General features: G+C 48.6%; 1 protein-coding gene across 1 annotated transcript in view; it reads right to left on the reverse strand.

Moving 5' to 3' along the window:
• Nucleotides 1-25583, reverse strand: part of LOC146785365 (C-C motif chemokine 20-like) — a 37024-nt gene that overhangs the window by 5804 nt on the left and 5637 nt on the right. Inside the window, exons 2-3 of the mRNA XM_085634358.1 lie at nt 14013-14130; nt 5292-5369 (exon numbers count right to left, since the gene is read on the reverse strand). Coding sequence (XP_085490484.1) covers nt 5292-5369; nt 14013-14130 — 196 coding nt within the window. The remainder of the gene's footprint in view (nt 1-5291; nt 5370-14012; nt 14131-25583) is intronic.

The following is a 25583-nucleotide window of genomic DNA, read 5'->3' on the forward strand; positions in this document are numbered from 1 at the left end:
CCACTATGTGCTACGCTTGTAATTCCGGCAAAACTCTGCCAACAGCAGTTTGGTGGAGAATTTTCTCATGCGCGGCATTCCAATGTTAAGCTGGCAAGCATGAGCGAGAATTTGCCTGCCCTAGCACAATTTTAAGGTGCTAGAATGGCCCCTGGTGAGATTTTATCAACGTGAGTGGTTGCAGCAGGTTGTGACCGTTTGCGGTGAGAAAGCCGTTGCTCAAGTAGTAAATCTACTTGAGCGGCAGCAAAGAAGCAGCACCCTCTGGCACACTGCTGGGTGCCATTTGTGCTGATTCTGCAGTGTGGAACAAGCTCCCTGTGCTAAAACTCAGTGCGAACAGCACAGTATACCACCTGCTTGTGACACTGCAGAATCTCACAGAGTTTTATACAACTCCTCGAGTTCCACCCATCCCTAGGTCTATTGTATTAACCTGCACATATATTGACTCCACAGTATTGCCTCCCACTATAGTCTCAAGCAAAACATAGATAGGAAACGATGAATTTACAATTCTAACTCCACATCTACTTACTTTGCTGATATAGTGGTAGCGAATATTATGGAGCGATGTAGCAGTGTGTAGATGTTACAAATTTAATATTTTGAGCCTCCATCGACTCAAAGGTATTACTTCAATTCCTATTCTCAGACAATTCTCTCTACTTCTAGACTTTTCTGACAATTAGTAATACTCAATATGGAACTTGATTTACCTAACCCATGACATTCTTGTCTACCAATTTCAAAACCGATCACAGGCCTCAACATGGTGGTTAAAAAAGAAATCAACAAAATTACAAACTTTCCTGTGTTCACAAATAAGCAATTGAAAAGAGACTCACTGCTACACAAATGGGCTTAGATACTGAAGAAAATTGAATGGAAATCCACATGACCTTTAGACCTTAATCCTTGGACAGCCAGAGCACAAGGTCCATCCCCCAACTCTTTCAACTAAACTGATATGTCTTATAATACTGAACTAAACAGAACCTAACAAATTCCTTGTGTAGAGGTAAGTCACTCTTACCACCACCGCTCTGTTTTTCACTCCACCAATACATACTTGTGGAAGAAACAGCTTGGACTGGAACAGCAAGATGTGGTAGAACACAAACAAACTATTTTCACACAAATCTTCTGTAGGAAATCCGCCTTTTCTGTGTGGTCACCACTGATTTTTCACCTGTTACTGAACCTATGTTTTTGCTGGCGTTAGACCCTCATGCACTTTAATCCTGCAAACCATTCGTATAGGGCCTGTGCTCGCCCTCTAAACATGATTGATAAGGCATTTTTCACAACATGGCTTCAGGCCTACCATTGTAGCCTGATTGTAGCAGTGAAAAAAATGCAATTTGACCGGCAAAAATAAATCCTTTTGACAGGTCAAAGATTTCCTTTTAACTATTAATAAGTCACCCCTAAATAGTGCATGTTGCCCACACGGTAGGGTGCATGGAATTGAAAAGGAGATAAGAAACGTAATGTTATCATGTTCTTTCAGTGACTAGCACCCTCAAGCTATTTTTCACGGTGCCAGTCCTAGCTGTCCTATGTAGAAAACCAGAATACAGTTTAAAAAACCTCATAGTGTATTTTTGGGAATTGGACCGGCTAGAAAAGTAATTAAACATCTATTTTAATAGAATTAAAACCTAATTTGATGATGAAGTTGGATTTTTAATAAATATTAAGGAAAAGTAACTTTTTGAAAGTTTCCCTTTCCCTGTCTGAAGTTCCTGAAGGCTACATTTGCATTTGCTCTACCATTTCTGTCAGCCAGAAATTAGCATTTGACGAGGTATGGAACCTGCTCCCTGGGTACTGAGAAGGGGAAGGAGTTGTTGTTCCCTTGACAGGATGACAGTAAGGTAGAGCCTTTGAAAAGAATTAACTTGAAAGAGGCCTCCCTGTCACATGCACATATCAGCTAATATCTGGGCAGAGCCTATCCTTAGATCACAATTTACTGCGACCATTGACTATCATTGACACTTTATTCTTCTTGGCGCTATTCCTACTTAAAACTTTAAAAGTTCCTATCTTTGTGTACCCTCGTTGGAGCTGTGTCAGTTTGGTGTAATTTTGTTTATTACGTTTTACTCTACTTTTCTAATTCAGTTTCTGGTTTTTGTTCTTTTGCATTTCGACTTTATTACTTTTTAGTACTGCCTATATGCTTTAGGCATTGCTCTATGTTAAGTCTGTCTGCTCTGTGCCATAACTACCAGGGGGGCTGAGCTCAGGTTAATGTAGTGCCTTTAAAGATACACTCTGACAATGGTTGTGATTATTCTTTGAGGTGAGTAGTCACCCTTTCCAAATAATGATCCAATATCTTACATCTTTCTTAAATAAATACTTAAATTAATTTAATATCATTACGTTTTTTTCCGTCTTTGAAACACATTACAAAACCATCATCAAATGCACAATTTCAAAATACTATGTATTTAATACTACCAAGTAAATTCCTTTTGGTGGACAGCATACAATTATAAAATAGCATAATGATTAAACTAAATCCCTGCAACTTCATTAGCTACAAAACTTTTGGACACCTCAAACTCTTTTTAGGTAACTGCACGGAACATGTAAAGCAGGTTAATGATTAAAAAGTCTGTGTGAAAATCTATTTGTTTGGACATAGTACTAAAATATAGTGAATTAAATATTGTCTGACAAAAATATTGTGTTCTAAATATCATTTATAAAAAATGCCCGATTTTAGTGAATACTAGAACATCTGCATCCAATGGGATGAATGTTTTGTAACTCAAAAAAGAGATTTGAGTAAATTCAGAGCATCCAACCGGGCACCAGTGTTTATGTCAAAGTATTTCACAAAAGCAATTTATTTAAGTATATTTTCTCATTTATATTCTTAATAGGGGTAAGGAATCGAATTCAAGCAATACTCATAATGGAAGTGTTCAAGCACTCTGCAAAATAGTATCTCATAACTTCTGATTGCATAATTTAGTCCACTATGCATTTGGGCATAAAGCCCTTCTGCAGGGGGGCGGGGGCTTTAAGCAACTGTAATAAAGAACACAAAGCCTCATGAAAACAAATTACATGTGTCAAATAAAAGTGATATTTATATTCAAAGGCCATATTTTCATGATTAAAACTGATACACTGCAATGTGTTATATAAATGCCAGCATCGCTCAAGAACTTGTAGCACACCTTAAGCCAAACAGATAGTGTCCATTAAACAATTATAATAAGATCATTGACTGGGGGCTGAAATATCCAGTACAAGACCATTGTGGCACCCTCACATCATGGACAAAATTTCTAGGGACAAAATATCGAAAGGTAAGTGCAAATAGAGAAGTATAAAATCTACTATTCTCAACTCCGCATCTATGTGCGTTTACAATATCTATATCGTCAAGATATATAGATGTGGAGTTAGGGAAAGAAAATCTACACATAACTTTTAATATTTCGGCACTTGATTCTGTGACTATGATATTAGTTTGTTAGTGACCCATGGTATTGTGCACTCAATATTCAGGATCCGCACCAAAATCATGGGGATAGAATGAGTTATGATAACGGGAGATGTTATGAGATTTTCACATTCATTGTGAACACTGCACAACTGTAGTTCCTTACACCATTGAGAATAAAAAGCTGAAACATGCTCAAAGCGATTGTAGTTGTGATATAGTTAACTGACAAAAGGCAGTATCCTGTTGCCCGCTGTGAATGTACTCAGATTCTATTGTTGATTTGACAAATGATTATCCAGACCAGAGGGTAATTGACGGGAGGCCCCCAACAAAAGTTACACACACTAAAAATTACATTGAAACATTTAGAGACGGAGAGTTCAAAAAGGGTGTAATAACTAAATGAAGTGTTTTCCCTTTCACAAGAGTTTGTAAATAATATTTAGGACACTATATTAATATCAGGGGATAGCTTTGTTAAACATATTCTGACATTAACCAAGAAATAAGAATGCTGCCTTTGACATGTAGAGTAAAACTCTGGCAATGCATTTAGTGGTTAATGCATTTGTGCTTTGATTTTACAAAGTTAATTTATTAGTACGCCTTTATGGTATTGACATGGCTGGCTTAATGATCCATTTTGAATCAAAATTTGTGGTGTCACAATCCATGTATCTAACACTCATGCCACATATTTGGAAGAGATACAATTGGGTTATCCATGGCTAAAACAAGACGGACTCCTTGGATACTGCCCAGCCAGGTTTCCATGATGTCTGTCAATAGCTGCAAAGGAAAATCCTTTACATGGGGGCTGTCTAGACAAGCTGAGCCACCTAGACTGGCCCTTGAAACAATGCCCTGGTACCCATCTGCAGGACCTACCCTCTTTCTGTGAGGAAGTCTGCAGTGGGCACCAAGTAGATCACACTATCAGTTGGTTCATACTACAAGCAAGGTCAACCATTGTAGCTACTGTAATTTTGATGCAAGAGAACCAGAAATACAGGACCAGTGGGGATTAACCATCAAAAGCCACCAGACCGAATCTGAGACAGATATATGGCATAAGGAGAAATATCTGAAGATGGCATCTCAGACCATAGCAATCCACATAATGCACAGCATGATGATCAAGGGAAACACAACAAACCCAACTCCCTCTACATGCGACTAATACCATGTTGCTGGCATCAAACATCTGATCCAGCACTATCTGGCAGCAGTCCTCGTCAGAGTCCCCACCCTCATGTTTCCTGCCACACCCCTACCACTTGCCACATGCCCATTTCTGTATGTCTCTCCTCCTCCTGGTAAGGTCTTGTTGACCAGCTCCATCCTATTATCTTGCTCAGTGATGCAGATCCCTATGTCAGATGGAGACCCAGCCCTGCCATCTGTCCGATCCCGAGCCACACCGTGTGAGTCTTCGCAAAAAACTGAAATTCCAGTATGTTAGGTGTAAGTAGGCATGGAGTCCATTGTGTGCATTCGGTTACATGGAATTTTGCCTCACTGGGTATGAAAGCATGGTCGCAAGAACCAGTGCGGGTAGAACAAAAGAGGACTGCATAAGGTCATTGCCGGTTTAAAATATTTGGAACCATAAGTGTTTTTTTAATTTAATTATTTTGCCTCATTTTCAGTTTGGTGTTATTCCTCTGGAAGAACAATAAAAGCCCTGAATACCCAGCACTGAACATAATTATTCCTCGATGACATGCAAATGTGTGGGAGTGCCGCTCTCTGCCTACACAACCATAACTTGTAAACATAACCATACTTTTAAAGTTTGCGTGTAAAGAATCTTACGTGCCTCAGAGTTTCGATCAACGCTTTCACCCACTTCTCCTGGGGGTTGGCACACACTCTGAAACTACGCCTAGTGTGGAATCTGGAAGGAAGAGACAAGTTGTGCACTTTTATAAATGCAACACCAAAAATAACTTTCAGACAATAGACAATCTGGCAAGCTTTCAATTATTTTTTCTGATCAATGATTCTGGAACTATGTGAATGGTTTTGGGTGAGGTTTGGTGTTTACAGCCAGAGATGCCGACTTTGGAACTTGGGAACCAGGTTTGACTCCTGGGATTGTCTGAACATGATGTGATTCTGGGCAAAACCACTTAGGGGACTATTACGATGTTGGTCATAGAGCCCCCGACCTTAGGTTGGAGGCTTTACGTCCGACATCGTCGGTTTCAATTCCGACCAACTGATTACAATACAGACGGTCAGAAATTAAACCGGCCGGTCCTTCTGGTTGGCTTCCGATGGGCTCAAGGAGCCCGTTGGCCAGTCGTAACCGGTCCATAATCCATATGGACGGCAGTTTCACGCTGTCCTGATTACGGTGCACCGTTTCTGGCAGGCTCCCCATGCCGGGCTTACCGACATGGAAAGCCTGTCGGAAAGCGTGTTTGGTAGCCCCTAGAAGGGCCCCCTTTACCTTGATACCTACGGTTGAGGGATGAGGGGGCACCTCTGGTGCACCTCTGTTAATCCCTGCACCTTGTGACAGGCACCTTGAAGTGCCTGCCATGGGGTACAGGAATTAACACAATCTCCTATTTCTCTATGGGGGCTTGTGTTACTGCTGGTTTAAGTCGTAATACAAGGTCCCATAGAGAAATGGAACAATGTCACTGCATAGTGCAGTCGCATCAGAATTAAGCGGTGGGGAACGCCGACCGGCGGTCCTTCGGTCCCATTTCCGCCACAGTGGCGGTCAGAGTAAACTCCGACCGACATCGTAATGGGCCCCATAATCTCCCTCTTCCTAAACACTGATTTTACTTTGTGTAATGTACCTGATGCTCATGTAAAGTGTTCCAATGCCCTTAGGCTGAGTTTGTGCTTTATAAATCTGCACAAAAAAAATATACATTCACAATGTTAAAAATGTGAACCATTATCAATAGTCATTGCTCAGGGCCAGAGAAATCAATTTATGTCAGTATATCGACCAGTACTTCCAGACATGGAGAATTTGGTCCCCAAATAACCATGCAGACCAAGAAGCTCTGTGGTAAAATGCAGGTTTTCCAGATTCTTGGGCTTTTTTGAAACAACTGCTAAGAGAAAGTAGTAAATGTGAGTGGGGGGATCACAGTGGGTTGGTGTGGAGGGCAAGAGAAAGCGCTTGTGCTGCTGGGTGGAGTATTGCGCCCTCCACACCCTTTCTTTTGCAGGGTGGCTTTACTCTGTGCATTTCTGCCTAGTATTCTCACATTCAGTAATTTTGGGAGTGGGGACACTAGGCCATTCAGAATCAGCTGGGGAGAATGCTTGGCCTATCTGCTAATGAGAGCCCTGGAGCATGAATTACTAAAAGTTTTTCCATGGCATAAATCAGCTGTTATGTCGTAGTCGTGACGCGATACGCTTGGGCGTACGCGTCCGATCACGTGAGTAAAGTTAATAAAAGAAAGTTACGCACGCACGTACGCGAGAAAGGCTGCGGCGGCGAACTAACTAACATCACCGTACTGTCCCCGTATGGTCCATTACACGTGGCTAGGCCCACGGCCCGTCAGCTTAGCAAGCGAGCCCCACAAGCAGTGTCACGAAGACACTACAAAAACTGGCGACGAGGGCGGGCGTGCCTTCGCTACCGTGTAGTGCGTGGGTGTGACGGCTGCGAGAGGTATCTCCCTCGCGGTGCTCATGCCCGTGCGCGGCGTCGCCCTCAGCCCCTGCCTCCTCCGGTGTCACGCAGGAGCCCTGAAGCCTCGGCGCTGCTCGGCGGAGCTCTGAGTGGGCGCGTGCTCGCGGCGGTGGTGCCGATTGCGAGCACCACGTGGTCCAGGCTGGCGAAGTAGCCGGAGCGCTGCCTCGAAGGCGGTTACGGGAGCAGGCTGATTGAGGCCCCAGGGAGAGTCTGTGCCTCGCGAGTGCCGCGCTGAGCATTGGAGGAGGCGTGTGCTGTGAGAAGGAAGCCGGCCCGTCCAGAGTGCCCGTGAGTACGCGTGGGGAAGTGCCTGAAGCCCCAGGGAGGGGACACGTTACCTGCACACGCTGGGAGCACACCCCTGTTGCCCTCTGCATTTAGCAGCAAGTCTGATCCCTCTGTTAAGGCGGGTGAAGAGGGGAAAGCCAACCACATGACTGGCAGGTCTCGCCTGGCAGGGGCAACACGCGCAAGCCATGACGAACATACCACCAATCGAACCATTTACAGTGGAGGGGTCACCGTCTACAGTGGCGGCCAGGTGGAAAGATTGGGAGGATAGGCTACGCATATTCTTTGAAGCCACCAAAGTCCATAGAGACCAAAAACGTGCGATGATCATCCACCTAGGAGGGAAGGACATTCACAATATTGTCAAGACGCTCGCAGAAGCTACTCCCAAAACGCACTTGACCATGATAGCTGCCCTGAATGAACACTTTGAACCAATGGCCAACCGCGACTATGAGCGATTCATATTTCGACAAGCACGCCAACTTCCAGAGGAGTCGTTAGATAGATTTCACGCCCGCCTAAAAAACCTAGCGGCCACGTGTGGTTTCCGAGACGAGACAGAAGAAATTAGAGGTCAAATAATCCAGGGATGCGCGTCAGCCAAACTGCGAGAGCGGATACTGGAAGAATCTGGTAAGCTGTTGGCGGAAATACTGACGATGGGTCGCACCAAAGAAGTGTCAAAAGCGCGGGCGGCGCACATGGAGGCGGCTCTTCAAGCGCCGGTGAAGATTGAACCGGTCAATGCGGTGTCGGCAAGGCCCAAGCAGAAATGGAGCAAGAAAGGGGCGGGAGCTACCGCCCCAGAACAGCCGAAGTCGTGCGGATACTGCAGGGGATTACCACATGCCGCGGCGGAGTGTCCAGCAAGAGGGAAGAAGTGCTCCGGGTGCGGGCGCTTCAATCACTTCGAAAAGGTATGTCGGTCGAAGAGGTACCGCAAGCCCCGTCCAGCGGCAAACACTGTCAAGGAAGGAGAGTCGGCAACTAGCGACATGGATGACGACGACGAGGAGGAGAGAGTGGTGCATAAAATTCACATGATAGGCACCGCCATGTGCAAAGCAAGACGTCTACGACAGTGCAACATCCGTAGGGGCGCAAGACATTACCGCAGTTGTATACACCGGAGCCAGCATCAACATCATGGCTGCCACGCTACACAGCACGACGCACCCGAATCCAACGCTACATCCGTCAACAATAACAGTGTTGCATATGGCCAAAAGGCACCGTTGAGAGTGCGGGGACGTTTCAGGACAGTCATATCACACGGAACTCTGTCGGTCACCACCAACATCTACATCACGGAGGATGGCCAGGGCATGCTCCTGGGATGCCGAGCGGCAGAAGACTTGGGAGTGGTGACATTTGCATTTTGGGGTGCACCAAGTGTTGATGCAAAACATCTTGGGTGAGTTCGAAGAGGTATTCCAAGGAATTGGCACGTTTTGAGGAAAAGAAATCCACCTCCACATAGATCCGACAGTCCAGCCGGTCACCCTACGACACCGGCGGATAGCGTTCCACCTCAGGCCACTGGTGGAGGAAGAGCTCAGGAAGTTTGAAGCGGCCGGGATAATCGAGAAGGTGTCAGGACCCACCCCATGGGTGTCTCCCATCGTGGTTGCGAGGAAACCCAAGCAGCCCGGCGCAGTCAGAATATGCGTCGACATGCGACTCCCCAACGTTGCAATCAAGAGGAAGCGCCACATCACTCCCACCATCGATGACCTGATCGGGGAGATGGCTGGCGCCCGGTGGATCTCAGATCGGGGTACCACCAACTGGTACTGGATGAAGCCTCCCGAAATATCACGACGTTCTCTACACACGTGGGACTCAGGCGGTATACTCGACTGAGTTTTGGAGTGTCAAGCGCCGCCGAGGTGTTCCAAAATGTGATACAAGAGCTCATTGCTGGAATCCCAGGGGCGATCAATGTCAGTGATGACATTATGGTCCACGCGAAGACAGTCCAAGAACATAATGAACGACTGCTCCAAGTGCTGCGCCGAATTCGGGAGGCTGGCCTAGCACTGCATCAGGAGAAGTGTGAGTTCCTGTGCAATAAATTGCAATTCTTTGGGTACACTTTTTCGGCGGAAGGAGTGAACCCGGATCCCGAGAAGGTGAGGGACATCAAAGAAGCGACTGCTCCCACAAATGTCACAGAAGTTCGAAGCTTCTTAGGGATGGTCAACTACTGTGGAAGATTCATCCAGGACTTGGCCAACCTGACAGCTCCCTTGAGGGAGCTAACCAAAGAATCCACACCGTGGACATGGGGGAGCGAGCAAGTCCAAGCATTTGAAATGATCAAGATGTCGCTCTCGGAAGCCACAACACTCGCGTTCTTTGACCCTGCCAAACTAACACTAATTGCTGTAGATGCTGGTCTAGTTGGACTGGGGGCCGTTCTCTTACAAAGAAAGACGTCTCAGGATGAGTGGACCCCGGTGGCCTTCGCGAGCAGATCACTCACAGAGACGGAGCAAAGGTATTCACAAATAGAGATGGAGGCCATCGCCATTCACTGGGGCTGTCATCATTTTCACTTGTACGTATACGGAAAACCGTTTGTGGTCGCGACAGATCACAAGCCCCTGGTATCTCTGTTCTCGGGAACCTCAACAAAACCCCCACCACGAATTGAGAAGTGGATGCTGCAATTACAAAACTACAATTGCAAGATAGAATACCAACCCGGATCACGGAATCCGGCAGACTACTTCTCCCGCCATCCTCGGAAGGCCACTCCCCAAGAGATGGAAGGAGCCGCTGATACTGAGGAGTACGTAAGATGTGTCACTGCTCGGTCATGTCCCATACCCATCTCCATGGCCAGCATTCAGCAAGCCACCAGCCAAGATGAGTGTTTGCAGCGGGCCAAGAAGGCCGTCCAGCAGAACAGTTGGAACCGAGCACAGGAGGAATGGAAGAGCTTGACAACGACGGCGCAACGAATAATGGAAAGCCTCTACCACGTAAGGGATGAACTCACCGAGGATAACACCGGGTGCCTACTGAGGGGGCATCGGATAGTCATCCCAACATCGCTGACCCAGCGGATGGTCGACTTGGCCCATGTAGGACATCAAGGCATGGTAAAGACCAAGTCAAGACATCGCACAAAGGTCTGGTTCCAACTAATGGATGACTCGTAGAGGCCACCGTTCGGGCGTGCCTCTCGTGTCAAGTCACTGGGGAAGCCCCTCGGCCAGCACCCATCATCCTGGAGCCGCGGCCGAGAGTTCAGTGGTCTCAAATCAGTGTGGATTTTGGCAGCCTGCCAGATGGGCGCCACACTCTAGTGGCGTTCGACGACCACTCGAAATACCCTGAAGTGGAGATACTGTCGGCCCTTAGCGCAAGTGAAGTCATCCCCAAGCTAGAGAAGATCATGGCGACCCATGGACTGGTGAAAGAGATAAGGACGGACAATGGGTCTCCCTTCCAGAGTCAGGACTTTGCCGTATATCTGCAGGCCTTGGGCATCCATCATCGGCGAATCACGCCCCGCTGGCCGCAGGCCAACGGTGAAGTGGAAAGGTTCATGAGAACACTCAACAAGGTAATACGCATAGCACACGACAAATCTCAGTCCGTGGAATTGGCGATCTTCACGTTCCTTCGGAGCTATCGCCAGACACCTCACACCACCACGGGGGTAGCTCCGGCGCACCTGCTGATGGGAAGAGTGGTTATGGACACCATACCTCACCACCCTGAGTGGCGACCAGAAACCTCAGAGGACAGTGCTATTGATGCCCGACGACGGAGCACCCATGCACGTGCCGACACCCGGCGGAGAGCGGCGGCACCGAACATCAGCCCTGGGGACACAGTGCTCCTGAAGAATAGAACACTCAGAAGCAAGTTTCGCCTGAGGTTTGAAAAGGAACCATGGACAGTAGAAACCGTCAAAGGAACTTGCGTCACTGCTATCCGGAGGGGGGAAAGGATAACCCGTAACGTGTCATACTTCAAAAGGTACAATCCGTCACCAAGTGTTGAGAGTCCGGAGCAGGGCGCTCCCAGTGGTAATCCGGAGTGTGTAGAGAGGCTCACGAAAGATGCTATCCCCACCGCTGACACGCAGGAGCCAGTCACCCCCCAGCCCGGGGGTAATGAGGTTCCCAGGGATCGACAGTCACCAGAGAGGCCCAGTTTGGGCGGAAGTTCGGAACAACACGACCAGGGAAGTGGTGAGCCCAGCGGTGAAACGGGTGGAGGCCCAGGGGGCTCACCAACCCGGGGGGGTGTCAAGGTACAACCTCCGAAGCAATCCAGAGCCGTCCCGACGCCTTAAGGACTACCTCACGTAAGACTGTTTTGGTTTCAACTGAACCTCAGTGGCCTGAATAAACATAGAGTAATTGTGGGGAGGGAAGTATTTTCTAAGTCAGGACATTTTGGAGAATTTTGGTTTTTGTGTTTGTTGGGGAGGAATGTTATGTCGTAGTCGTGACGCGATACGCTTGGGCGTACGCGTCCGATCACGTGAGTAAAGTTAATAAAAGAAAGTTACGCACGCACGTACGCGAGAAAGGCTGCGGCGGCGAACTAACTAACATCACCGTGCTGTTCCCGTGTGGTCCTTTACACGTGGCTAGCCCCACGGCCCGTCAGCTTAGCAAGCGAGCCCCACAAGCAGTGTCACGAAGACACTACAATCAGCCATTAAACTGTTTTAATATCTCACAAATTCATGAAGGTATTTGTTTTGGCTCAAGGCAGTCATAACACTGTCACTTCTGACTTTAGGCAGTTGTCTTATAATGGTAGAAAAACAGTAAATGCAACCTATGTTTCTTCTCTTAAGACACTTTTAAGACAGTCTTAAGTGAGAGAAAATAGTTAATCAGGCTCTTAGTCCAGAAAAACACCAACATCGCCTCTCTCAAGTAACCCAGAAATTATATTAGTCGGCAGAGAATCTATGTTCCAGCCCTGAGCTTTTCCTTTACGATAACTTTTTTTCCGGTGTGAGTATTTTCAAATGAACCAGGAATATAACTCCCAAAAACAATGGGCCCGATTCACAAATAAAAGTTGCAAATCTGCACCCTATGCAGAGCTCTTGTGAACAGGCTTAGATGTTCTTAATTTGTTAGGCTCTCACAGAGAGTGACTATAGTTTATTTCAGTTTCTAACTCTTATGAATCACTGCTATGACATAGCAACAGTTGATAACAAAACACGTTACCCATCTACAATTCTTTTTGTTAGGTATGACTTTCAATAGGATCAACTAGCATGAACACCGGATTCTAACTCTGGCAATGCACTGCTATGATGTAGCAAACATTGTTAACCAAAGCTGTTACCCACTGCTGCTACCTCATAGAGGAATTCCATACTGCTCTGGCCAGGCCGTCAGAGAGACTGTCAGTGGAGTGCTGGGAAGAAGGGAGCGCATCTCCTGAAGGAGAAGAAAGGGAAGACTCAGACATTGGTGTGGCGGTGTGGCAGGAGGCCAGTTATTTATTTTGTTTTTCATTAAGGATAGGGAGGAGAGGGCATGTTATGTATGGCTCCCCTATTACTCCTCTGCTCCGGTGTAGCAGTTGAAATCTGGGGCAGATGATTTTGGGGACCATAAATAATGTAAAGTTATAGATGGGTAAAAAGTGAATCATGGGCATGTTTCTTACTTCAAGGCTATGAGTGACACCATAGACAACTGGAGCCTCACCCTCGTCTATTTGATGTCATTAAGAACCCTTCAGTGAAAAACAAACCCATAATTCTCTGTTACCAAGCTATAATTCTGTGTCAATTCACAAACATTACCCATAATAGCACAGTGCCCTGGCGAGGCCAATGCAACTATGAGGATTGACAACTCATCCATGAAAAAATTCTGAGAAACATAGTTTAATCAGTAAAATGTAAAAAACCGTCCTACTGCTGATGCTGTTTTAAATTAAAGCCCTGAACAAATCAATTATTCTCTGTGTGGCGCTTGGCTGGTGATTTGAACTTGAATTCACGCCCCGAGGAAGTGAAATAAATCATTTGCAAACCGCATTTCACCGTTTTTCTTCACTGATTTTTCACGACACAGACTTGTGAATGTTTGTCAGGCCTTTTTTTAATTTAATAAAGAATTATATAGAAGGATAAATGTTTTTGATATGGAACAAATCGCGTTTCTATAATACAGAGACTGCACTGCGTCAGTAATGTTTTTATAATTTGTTTAGCTTGATTTTCTCCCCATCACAAGCTCTTTTTCACATGATGTAATGTACATGGAGAACTACGAATGTGAGTTACTGCAGCCATATGCTGGAGTAAAATTATTATCATTTCTAGTGCAGGAGAGGGTCGAATTGGAGTTTGTGAGTGCCCACTTTCTCCCGAGTTTGTGTGCGGTCTTAAATTTGAATAGCATACCACACTTTGATCGACCCACTCCTTGCTTTCGATGTACGTCTGCGGATTTCTGTGAAATCATAGTGGAGAAGACTGTAGTTGTAAAGCATGTATGCCTGTCAGAAATCATTCTGTTTGCCAGCCCTGGGTATGTGATTCTTAGCATGCCCTGGTCAGTCATTACTCACATTACGGCATCTATGTCACAAACTTCTTCCGCGCTCTGCATAGTGAAACTCCTCACGACATGTCTTGGAAGAGGTTTCCTTGTATAGCGGTAACAGCAGTCGTAGCTGGTTGGGTAGGCTGAAACAGAAGACAAAGTAAACAATGGCTTTATTAGGCTTTTGGAGAAAACAAACTGTCAAGAAAATGGAAACTAGGGGGCATATTAACAACGGCCAGCGATAATTATCGCTGGCCGTGCTTAGCGATAATTATATTATCGCAGGCTATCTCTGGAATTTATCGCCCTGGTAGCGCGTTATTAACAACGCGTTACTCCAGGGCGATAAAAATTCCAGAGATAGCGAGGTTATCGCCCTTTTGCAGGGAACATCGCTGGTTTTCCAGCGATGTTCCCTGTAAAACAGCTATAACCATCAGCATAATCCACCCCAATGTTAGGGATAGGTAAGTCTGCATTTTAACAGACGTTAGTTTTTGGAGAAAACAGCTGTTTTCTCCAAAATCTAACATGTGCTAAAATGCTGGTGCAGCCTTGTAAATATCGCGATGTGAACATCAGCAATATTTGCAAGGTTGTCTCATTAGAGATGCAAAGGGAGTGTTAGACCTGTCAGCCCTTTGGGTGGTCCCTCCTCATCATTATTTATTTTGTCCCACTTTTGCCTCAAGCCCTGGTTGAATTTTTCCTTTTTGGGAACCACCAGACTTTTTCGTGTTGCTACAGATTCAGGGAGCCATTTTAGCTACCCCTGAAACTTCTGTCTGAGGGCCTGGAGCACAAAATGGTGGCCACCTGTGACATCACCAGCATCCACTGGAACCTACTAGCACCTTCCAGAACATTCCAGAACTCTGTGACCGTTGGAGGCGGTTTAGAATGTTTGGAAGCTAAGACCGAGTGTTGGCAGTTGGAGCTGGCAGTTGGCACCTGACTGGTGAAGAGTGAGCAGCAGAAACTTGGAGGAGGAAGGAGTGAAGCAGTAGGGGTGGAAACTTGTGCCTGGAGTGGGGTCCATAAACCCACCCTTGATACTAGTCCCTACTGACGGATCCCAGCCTGGAGCCCTGTGTGGGAAGAAGCCAGAAAAACCATCCTAAGGACCTGGACAGCAGGAACAGGCCTTAGAACCAAAGAACAGCAAGATCCTGACCTGGATACTGGTTTCCCTGGAGCCGGACGTCGAGTAGCCTGGATACCTGGTGCCTGAGGTGGAGAAGCGGCGCTGACTGGAGAAGCAGACGTCGTGCCCAGAGCCGCCAGAGACCGTGAGAGGGCGCCGACGGAGGTCGTGGAGAGTACCAGAGGTCGAGGAGGAAGTTAACCAAGGTCGAGTGAGCGGCGTCATCGGAGGAGTGAAGTCCGCCCTCCGGAGTCGTCGGAGACCGAGGTGAAGGGTGCCGGAGGTCGGGAGTGAGGATCGCACTCCGGAGTCGCCGGAAACCCAAGGAGAGGAGCACTGGAGGTCGGGAGTGAGGATCGCACTCCGGAGTCGCCGGAAACCTGAGGAAAGGAGCACCGGAGGTCGGGAGTGAGGATCGCACTCCGGAATCGCCGGAAGTCAACATCGAGGCCAGGCCGGCCGACGTCATCGAAGCCGAGAGCGCCATCGGACCGGAGCCGCCCGAGGTCGACATCGAGTAAAGACTGCCCGACGCCTTCGAATCGGAGGTCGAGATCGAGCCGAGGCCGCCGACATCGAACCGGAGCCGCCTACCGGCGTCGTCAGGAACTGACATTGTGCCGAGGCCGCCGACGTCGAACCGGATCCGCCTCACGGCGTCGACACGACTCCAGCGGCGTCGGAACATCAGAAAAAGGGCAGTAAGTGGAGTAGAGGGCGCCAAAGGCCCTGTGGAATCCTGAGAGACTACTCTAGGGGTTAGAGAGGTGCTGGAACCAGCTGGACTGTGCCAGGGGTGAGCTGAGACTACTTTGAAGGGGTTGGGTAGAGTGAGAGAGCCAGGTCTCTGGTATCCCCCCCTTGTTCTACCTCAGTTTAGGCCTCAGCCTTGTCCAAGCCAGGGATAGACACCCTCAAGCCTTCCACATCCCCACAAGCTGTACCTGGGCCCAATTAGCCCATAGTAATCTCAACTGTGATCTGATTATATGAGTGTCACTGTATGCTTTTAATTATTTATTGGGGGCACTGTATTTATTGTGTTTAACCTATTTATTGCTTCACTATATTTATTGGTCCACAGGACTTGTTGATGCACAATATTTATTGGTTACAGAATTTATTGCCTCAGAATATTTAATTGCCTGTATGTATTGCACTTGTATGTATACCTTCCTTATTTATGATCTCCCCTATGTATTGAATCAGTAAGCCAGCATTTATTTGACCTGCACTATTTAAGAAGCCTTGTACATTGTGATTGTCTTATTTATTTTTCCAATCAGCAACTAAGAGAAAAAGATAAAGAAAGCTATTTTCATAATTTTTACGGTGTAGAGTCGTTTTTGGAACGGATGCACGCATGGTTATTGTATGGGTATAATGTATGCTTAGCACGGTGCCTGTTCCCTGACCACTCGAGCCAAGCTACCACAGTGTGTCCCGGAAATTCCCCGTTACCACCAACCTCTTCAGGCGTGGGAGTGGGGGATTTCCAACATAATTGGTGTTCAGTGGTGGGATAGAGCTGTGCCTACGTATACTCAACAATAACTGTGGGTAGTCCATAGGCCTACACCGAGAGTTTTCTCAAAGCGGCCTTCCTAATTGTGGGTTTTTGTTTTTCCAAATTTACTCTGGAGGTGGGAGGAGGTATTATTAAAGGTACCCCCCTGCATTGTTACTGCACAAAACCTGTCCTCTAACCTGAGTGGGCGAGATGGAGTTTGTACTAGAAAATCTAGAAACGTACACTGTGGCCCAACTCAGGGAGTTTTGCCAGCGGGAGGGGGTGTACTGTCCCCCAGGAGCAAAGAAGGGTGCACTCCAAACCAGCTTAAGGGCTTGGGGGGAGGCACGCCGAGAAAGCAAGGCTGAGGAGGAAGACAGGGATGGAGAGCCTGACCCCGAGGGGGCTGAGATGTACCAACCTGAGGTGGGGAACCTGTCAGCAGGGCCCAGGACACTTTCTAGGGTGGGCAGCCGTGCCTCTAGCGGTGGCTTATCTGAAGTGGAGTTAGCAGACCGGAGGGAGAAAAGACAGCTCACATGGGACTTAGCAAGGCTGGAAAAGGAGAAGGAGGAGCAGAGGATGGCCCATGAATTACGACTGAAAGAAATAGATCTTCAGATCTTGAGAATCGGGGCACAACCTGTTCCTAATGGTGGCAGCCAAATCCAAGAGATCACCAGGGAACCCAAACCCTACCTGCCAAAGGACATAGTAGCTAGCTATGGGGTGGGTGATGATATCGCCAAGTGGCTAGCAGCCTATGAGGTCTCGTTAAGGGCCCATGGGGTTCCAGTGAAGTATTGGGGAGGGGGATTGTACAAGTACATGCCTCCAGCTGGTAGGGATGCTTTATTGGCCCTCGAGGAGGATGAGCAGACCCACTACCCCACCATGAAACTGGCGCTCATAAGAAAGTTTGGACTAACACCCGAAAAGTACAGACAGAAGTTCAGGGGTAGTCACAAACTGGGCACACAGAATTGGGTGGACTTCCTGGACTATGCAAAGAAGGCACTGGAAGGTTGGATTCAGGGCAGTGAAGTGAGGAACTACGAGGGGTTGTTTGACCTAGTACTGAAGGAACACCTGCTCGAGAAATGTTTCCCTGAACTGCGGCAACACCTGGTGGATAGCAAGCTGACCAGTCCCCGGAAGCTTGCTGAGGAGGCGGACATTTGGGCTAGTACCCGGGTGTCCACAAGGGGGACTGGAGGGGATACTCAAAAGGCCGGACAGGGCACCCCCCAGAAGAAAGAGGGGGGGGAAAAGAAAAAGGAGTTCTCCAAAGGCCCCCAAAATAACTTCCAAGGGAAGGGAACAGGATTCACCCCTAGGGCTAACCCACCCAGAAACCCTAATCCTGGCCAGAGTCAGCAGCCAAGGGTTGTCCATTGCTACGAGTGCGGTGGCGTTGGACACTATAAAGGAGATCCGAAGTGCCAGAAACGACCACCCCCTCCCATTGGAGGAAAGACCCCCGGAGTAGCTAGTGTAGTGCTCGGGGAGGAGATGCCCTTAACTAAGGGAAGGGAGTGGGCGGGTGTCACTTTAGTGTCCCTGGGAGAACGGGAGATGGTTCCTAAGATCCAGGTGCCCGCAAATACCGCAAAGTATGGGCAGTGGGTCACCATCAACGGCCAAAGAGGGGAGGCTCTGAGAGACACAGGAGCCAGTATGACTATGGTACGTAGTCAACTGGTGTCTCCAGAGCAGGTAATTCCCGATGTACTCCACCCAGCCGCGATGGCTGACGGCAGAACAGGCCACTATCCAGTGGCCGAGGTTCCCTTTGAATGGGGGGGGTTGCAGGTTCACTTCGAGTTGCCGTAAGCCCTGCCGTGCCAGTCGATTGTCTGCTGGGGAATGACATGGAGCACAACGCTTGGAAGGAGGTGGAATACCGGACTCATACTGAGATGCTGGGTACACCTGACTGGGCCTGTGTTAGCACAAGGTCCGCGACTACCCGGAGAGGGAGTTCGTTTCGGCTGGAGCCTGGAACAAAGGCCCAGCCAGCTGCCAGTCAAGGGAAGAACCGAGGACAGGAGGAGCCTGCCTCGGCGTCCCCACCCCGTAGGACGGATAGGCCACCGGAGGTGGTGGACCAGGAGTCTGCGGTGGGGGACGTTACCAAACTGGAGGACCTACCCATCCCGGCCGAGTGGCACGTGGAGGGAGGCCCGTCCAGGGAGGAATTCTGCCAGGGCCAGAGGGAGTGCCCTACCCTTGAGGGGCTGAGGCGACAGGCCGAAGCCCAGGCAGCAGGGAACGTTGAAGGGAACTACAGTGTTTACTGGGAGGATGGCCTCCTCTACAGTGAACCCAAGGCACCCTTACACGGATCGTCACGAGCCTTGGTAGTCCCTCAACGTTATCGAGCCTTCCTTCTGGAGTTGGCTCACGAGATACCATTGGCAGGACACCTGGGGCAAGACAAGACCTTCGCCCGTCTTGTCCCACACTTTTATTGGCCTCAGATGAAAGTGTCGTCCGATACCTACTGCCGGACATGTGTGTCTTGCCAAGCCAGTGGGAAAACAGGGGTGAAGCTGAAAGCTCCCCTGGAACCACTTCCTGTCGTTAGCACCCCCTTTGAAAGGGTGGGCATCGACATTGTGGGTCCATTAGATCCACCGACTACAGCTGGTCACAGGTTTATCCTGGTACTGGTGGATCATGCCACACGGTACCCAGAGGCCATCCCTCTGAGGACCATTACTGCACCTGTTGTCGCTAGGGCCCTGATGGGAATCTTTACCCGAGTGGGTTTTCCCAAGGAAGTTGTGTCCGACAGGGGGACCAACTTCATGTCAGCGTACATGCGGGCAATGTGGAAGGAGTGTGGAGTGACCTACCGGTTCACAACTCCTTACCACCCCCAGACCAATGGTCTGGTGGAGAGGTTTAACAAAACCTTGAAAGGCATGATCAGAAGTCTGCCTGAAAGCCTGCGGAGGAAATGGGACGTCCTCCTACCCTGTTTACTTTTTTCCTACAGGGAAGTGCCACAGAAGGGAGTGGGCTTCAGCCCCTTCGAGCTTCTGTATGGGCACCCTGTACGTGGACCTCTCAACCTGGTGAGAGACGGATGGGAGAGAACTCCCAGAAAGCTTCCCCAGGATGTGGTGAGCTACATGCTGGCCTTCCGGAGCCAAATGGCTAAGTTGTGGAAGCAAGCTTCTGACAACTTGGAGGCCAGCCAAGCAGTGATGAAGGCGTGGTATGACCACAACGCTCACCCGGTGGAGTTGGAGCCTGGCCAGAAGGTGTGGGTGATCGAACCAGGAGAGCTTAGCGCCCTCCAGGATCGCTGGTCAGGACCCTTTGAGGTGTTGGAGAAGAAGGGTAAGGCTACCTACTTGGTGGACCTGAAGACCCCTCGTCAGCCCCTGCGGGTGCTGCATGCCAACCGCCTCAAACCCCACCACGAGAGGCCCGAAGTCATCTTGATGATGGTGACTGACGGAGGAGAGGACGTGGAAAGCGAGCCTCTCCCTGATCTGTTTGCGTCTCATGAAAAGGATGGGTCGGTGGAGGGAGTGATTCTCTCCCCATCTCTAACTCCTGAACAGCAGGAGGACTGTCGCCAGGTCTTGGGGCAGTACTCTTCGTTGTTCTCCCTTGTCCCGGGTAGGACTCACCTGTGCGTCCATGACGTGGACACAGGAGACAGCCCACCTGTGAAGTCCAAGATCTACCGGATGTCAGACAAGGTGAAGGCCAGCATCCATAGTGAAGTCACTAAGATGCTGGAGCTAGGAGTGATTGAACCTTCTAGCAGCCCCTGGTCTAGTCCGGTGGTGTTAGTACCGAAAGCTGCACCACCGGGTGCCCAACCAGAACTGAGGTTCTGTGTGGACTACCGGGGACTGAACTCAGTGACCAAAACTGATGCTCATCCGATCCCTAGGGCGGATGAATTAATTGACCGGCTGGGAGCTGCCCAATATCTAAGTACCTTTGACCTTACTTCTGGGTACTGGCAGATCTCTTTGACTGATGGAGCAAGGGAAAGGTCAGCCTTCTCCACGCCCAATGGCCACTACCAGTTCTGTGTGATGCCCTTTGGGCTCAAGAACGCACCTGCCACGTTTCAGCGCCTGGTAAACCAGATCCTCACCGGAATGGAGAGTTTCTCTGCTGCTTATCTGGATGACATAGCCGTCTTCAGTAACAGCTGGGAGGATCACTTGCATCACCTGCAAGCTGTTCTCCAGGCCCTGAGACAAGCTGGATTGACGATCAAGGCCAGCAAGTGCCAGATCGGGCAGGGGTCGGTAGTGTACCTTGGACACTTGGTGGGTAGGGGAGCGGTGCAACCCCTCCAGGCGAAGATCGAGGCCATCATGGCCTGGAAACCCCCCAAGACACAGACTGAGGTCCGAGCATTTTTGGGCCTCACGGGATACTACCGCCGCTTCGTGAAGGGGTACGGTACCATCGTAGCCCCCCTCACGGAGCTCACGTCCAAGAAACAACCTCGACGGGTAGTCTGGACAGAGGCTTGTCAGCAAGCCTTTGAGAGATTGAAGAAAGCCATGTGCGAGGCCCCGGTCTTAAGGGCCCCAGACTTTTCCAAGGAGTTCATTGTCCAGACAGATGCATCAGAACATGGCATTGGGGCAGTGTTATCGCAACTCAACGAAGAGGGTCTGGATCAACCTGTGGTCTTCCTATCCCGGAGACTACTTCCCAGGGAACAGAAGTGGAGTGCAATAGAGCGTGAAGCCTTTGCAGTGGTATGGGCTCTGAAGAAGTTGCGGCCATACCTGTTTGGCTCGCACTTCCTGGTTCAGACCGACCACAGACCCCTTCGTTGGCTGATGCAAATGAAGGGGGAGAATCCCAAGTTGTTGAGGTGGTCTATTTCCCTACAGGGAATGGACTTTCAGGTGGAACATCGGCCTGGAGTGGACCACGCCAATGCAGACGGTCTCTCAAGGTATTTCCGCCTTAGTGATGAGAACTCCCAAGGGGTTGGGTAGCTCTCCCCACTTTCAGCTGGGGGGGACGCGTGTTAGACCTGTCAGCCCTTTGGGTGGTCCCTCCTCATCATTATTTATTTTGTCCCACTTTTGCCTCAAGCCCTGGTTGAATTTTTCCTTTTTGGGAACCACCAGACTTTTTCGTGTTGCTACAGATTCAGGGAGCCATTTTAGCTACCCCTGAAACTTCTGTCTGAGGGCCTGGAGCACAAAATGGTGGCCACCTGTGACATCACCAGCATCCACTGGAACCTACTAGCACCTTCCAGAACATTCCAGAACTCTGTGACCGTTGGAGGCGGTTTAGAATGTTGGGAAGCTAAGACCGAGTGTTGGCAGTTGGAGCTGGCAGTTGGCACCTGACTGGTGAAGAGTGAGCAGCAGAAACTTGGAGGAGGAAGGAGTGAAGCAGTAGGGGTGGAAACTTGTGCCTGGAGTGGGGTCCATAAACCCACCCTTGATACTAGTCCCTACTGATGGATCCCAGCCTGGAGCCCTGTGTGGGAAGAAGCCAGAAAAACCATCCTAAGGACCTGGACAGCAGGAACAGGCCTTAGAACCAAAGAACAGCAAGATCCTGACCTGGATACTGGTTTCCCTGGAGCCGGACGTCGAGTAGCCTGGATACCTGGTGCCTGAGGTGGAGAAGCGGCGCTGACTGGAGAAGCAGACGTCGTGCCCAGAGCCGCCAGAGACCGTGAGAGGGCGCCGACAGAGGTCGTGGAGAGTACCAGAGGTCGAGGAGGAAGTTAACCAAGGTCGAGTGAGCGGCGTCATCGGAGGAGTGAAGTCCGCCCTCCGAAGTCATCGGAGACCGAGGTGAAGGGTGCCGGAGGTCGGGAGTGAGGATCGCACTCCGGAGTCGCCGGAAACCCAAGGAGAGGAGCACTGGAGGTCGGGAGTGAGGATCGCACTCCGGAGTCGCCGGAAACCTGAGGAAAGGAGCACCGGAGGTCGGGAGTGAGGATCGCACTCCGGAATCGCCGGAAGTCGACATCGAGGCCAGGCCGGCCGACGTCATCGAAGCCGAGAGCGCCATCGGACCGGAGCCGCCCGAGGTCGACATCGAGTAAAGACTGCCCGACGCCTTCGAATCGGAGGTCGAGATCGAGCCGAGGCCGCCGACATCGAACCGGAGCCGCCTACCGGCGTCGTCAGGAACTGACATTGTGCCGAGGCCGCCGACGTCGAACCGGATCCGCCTCACGGCGTCGACACGACTCCAGCGGCGTCGGAACATCAGAAAAAGGGCAGTAAGTGGAGTAGAGGGCGCCAAAGGCCCTGTGGAATCCTGAGAGACTACTCTAGGGGTTAGAGAGGTGCTGGAACCAGCTGGACTGTGCCAGGGGTGAGCTGAGACTACTTTGAAGGGGTTGGGTAGAGTGAGAGAGCCAGGTCTCTGGTATCCCCCCCTTGTTCTACCTCAGTTTAGGCCTCAGCCTTGTCCAAGCCAGGGATAGACACCCTCAAGCCTTCCACATCCCCACAAGCTGTACCTGGGCCCAATTAGCCCATAGTAATCTCAACTGTGATCTGATTATATGAGTGTCACTGTATGCTTTTAATTATTTATTGGGGGCACTGTATTTATTGTGTTTAACCTATTTATTGCTTCACGATATTTATTGGTCCACAGGACTTGTTGATGCACAATATTTATTGGTTACAGAATTTATTGCCTCAGAATATTTAATTGCCTGTATGTATTGCACTTGTATGTATACCTTCCTTATTTATGATCTCCCCTATGTATTGAATCAGTAAGCCAGTATTTATTTGACCTGCACTATTTAAGAAGCCTTGTACATTGTGATTGTCTTATTTATTTTTCCAATCAGCAACTAAGAGAAAAAGATAAAGAAAGCTATTTTCATAATTTTTACGGTGTAGAGTCGTTTTTGGAACGGATGCATGCATGGTTATTGTATGGGTATAATGTATGCTTAGCACGGTGCCTGTTCCCTGACCACTCGAGCCAAGCTACCACAGTGTGTCCCGGAAATTCCCCGTTACCACCAACCTCTTCAGGCGTGGGAGTGGGGGATTTCCAACAGGGAGGCTTTGGGAAAAAGGGTCCTAACATGCGAATATGCAAGTTAGCACCCTCTTGTAAATAGGGCGATAGTTTTATCTCTGGTTTTTTGGCTTTTGAAGCCAAAAAAGCGGAGATAAAGCCCTTGTAAATATGCCCCCAAATTACTCAAAGAAAGCTATTAAAATGATGTTGCTCCTCAGAAAAGAGCGGAAAGTTATCCAAAGGTGAAAAAACTTTTTAGAGCATGAACGAGGTAAAACTTTCAAACCCTGGAAAAATCCAGATATTAGATAGCACGCATTGCTCTCAGGTTTCCTAGGGTGTGTAGCTCAACCAGTCCCAGTTTTTGCTTTGCAATCTGGGGTGAGTAGCCCTTATTTCATTGTGGGATAAACAGAGGTATAGGTCTCCGAATACAAAAAACCCTGAAATCAATGTCAGTCACACAAGGACCTGGGAAACTTGAGAGAGATAAGCAAGTTTCAATGTCAGTAACATTAGGCATAGCCAGACTTGGTGTAGCCTTACGTGGCATAGCCAGACTTGGCATTGCCTTACGTGGCATAGCCAGACGTGGCTGGTCCTTTAGAACCCCTTTAGCACTGGCTTTGCTGCCTATGCTCTCATGGGTCATGAAGGCAGCGACAGGAAGAAAAAGCAAACAGGGCTGTAAGAGCCCTGCTTACACTCTGTATTTTTTCAGTACTTGCCATTTAAAAACCCAGCGTCACCGGAATTATGCGATTCTGTGCCCGCGGCTATTTTCACATAATTATGGATTTGCCGCATTTGCAAAATAATCCATCATTTGCTGCATAATCTGCAGGTTTTAACAAAATCAATTCTTGTTTCTAGCTCAAACGGATCAAAGTTACTAACAATGTAGCGACTTGTGTTCGTATGGAGTAGAAAGCCCTTCACAAAGGGTAACTGGTCATCTTACAGTTGCTTATTTCTGTATTTGGTTGTGAAATAGGTACTGTGAAAACTTTGCCTGGACAGTATTACCATCTATAGAAATGACAAAATAATGAAGTAATACTATCAAAAAACATGTCACAATTTCCCTTTTCTTGCCACATAGTTTAGTCAACCCTGATGCATAATTTGACACTGCCTTACCACTTAATTCCAGTGGTCCTGCATATAACCAATCAGTAACAAAGAGGAGGCCGCAGAGGTATCATGATTGTGTTAAATAGTCAATCCTTTGATGTCATCATAGGTCAAAGGATTTGCTCTAATTTTCGCTGCTTCTAGCATTTTAGCAAAATGATGTCAATTGACAGTTCAAGATATAATTGTACCTGGGGTAGAACAATGCTTGCAACTAGAGGGGGAGAGGATTGTTGCATATCTTTCAGCTTCATTTTTAACACAGCTCTAACCTTAGGCCTCTAGAGATAAAATGGAGTGCTGACAAGTAGCCAACGACTAGACGTGAACATACTTGGGATATGCCCTGTCACTTAAGACAGCTTACCATCTGATGTTTTAGCCAACTGCTTATTGCATTCTGGGACATATAACTTTGCCTTTAAAATTCCTTAAGCGGGGCTTTAAATCGGCAGGGATTGCCAGGCTCTGAGTACCTGTGCCTATTTTATGTATTAGGAAGAGTACCAGCACTTCTGAGAATGAATCGATTACTGCTAATGATAGAGCGTCAGCACGTCTCAGTAGAAGTGGGAAGTATGATATTGTGAGTACCTGTATTTCCAACTATCAATCTGAAACACTGATTGCTCAAAAATCACAGTATACCGCGTTGCTAGTTCCATATTCAGGACTGACTGAAGGTGTCACACGTGGCTTGGCCTAAACTCTAGCTCTCTTTGATAGTACCATGCACTCTTGTATCACTTTCCTCTCTCCACCCCCGCCGGACTGGGAACTGAAACCAGCCCTAGCAATCA

This window comes from Triturus cristatus, chromosome 11 (genome assembly GCF_964204655.1).
Source record: "Triturus cristatus chromosome 11, aTriCri1.1, whole genome shotgun sequence".
In the NCBI taxonomy this organism is placed as follows: Eukaryota; Metazoa; Chordata; class Amphibia; order Caudata; family Salamandridae; genus Triturus; species Triturus cristatus.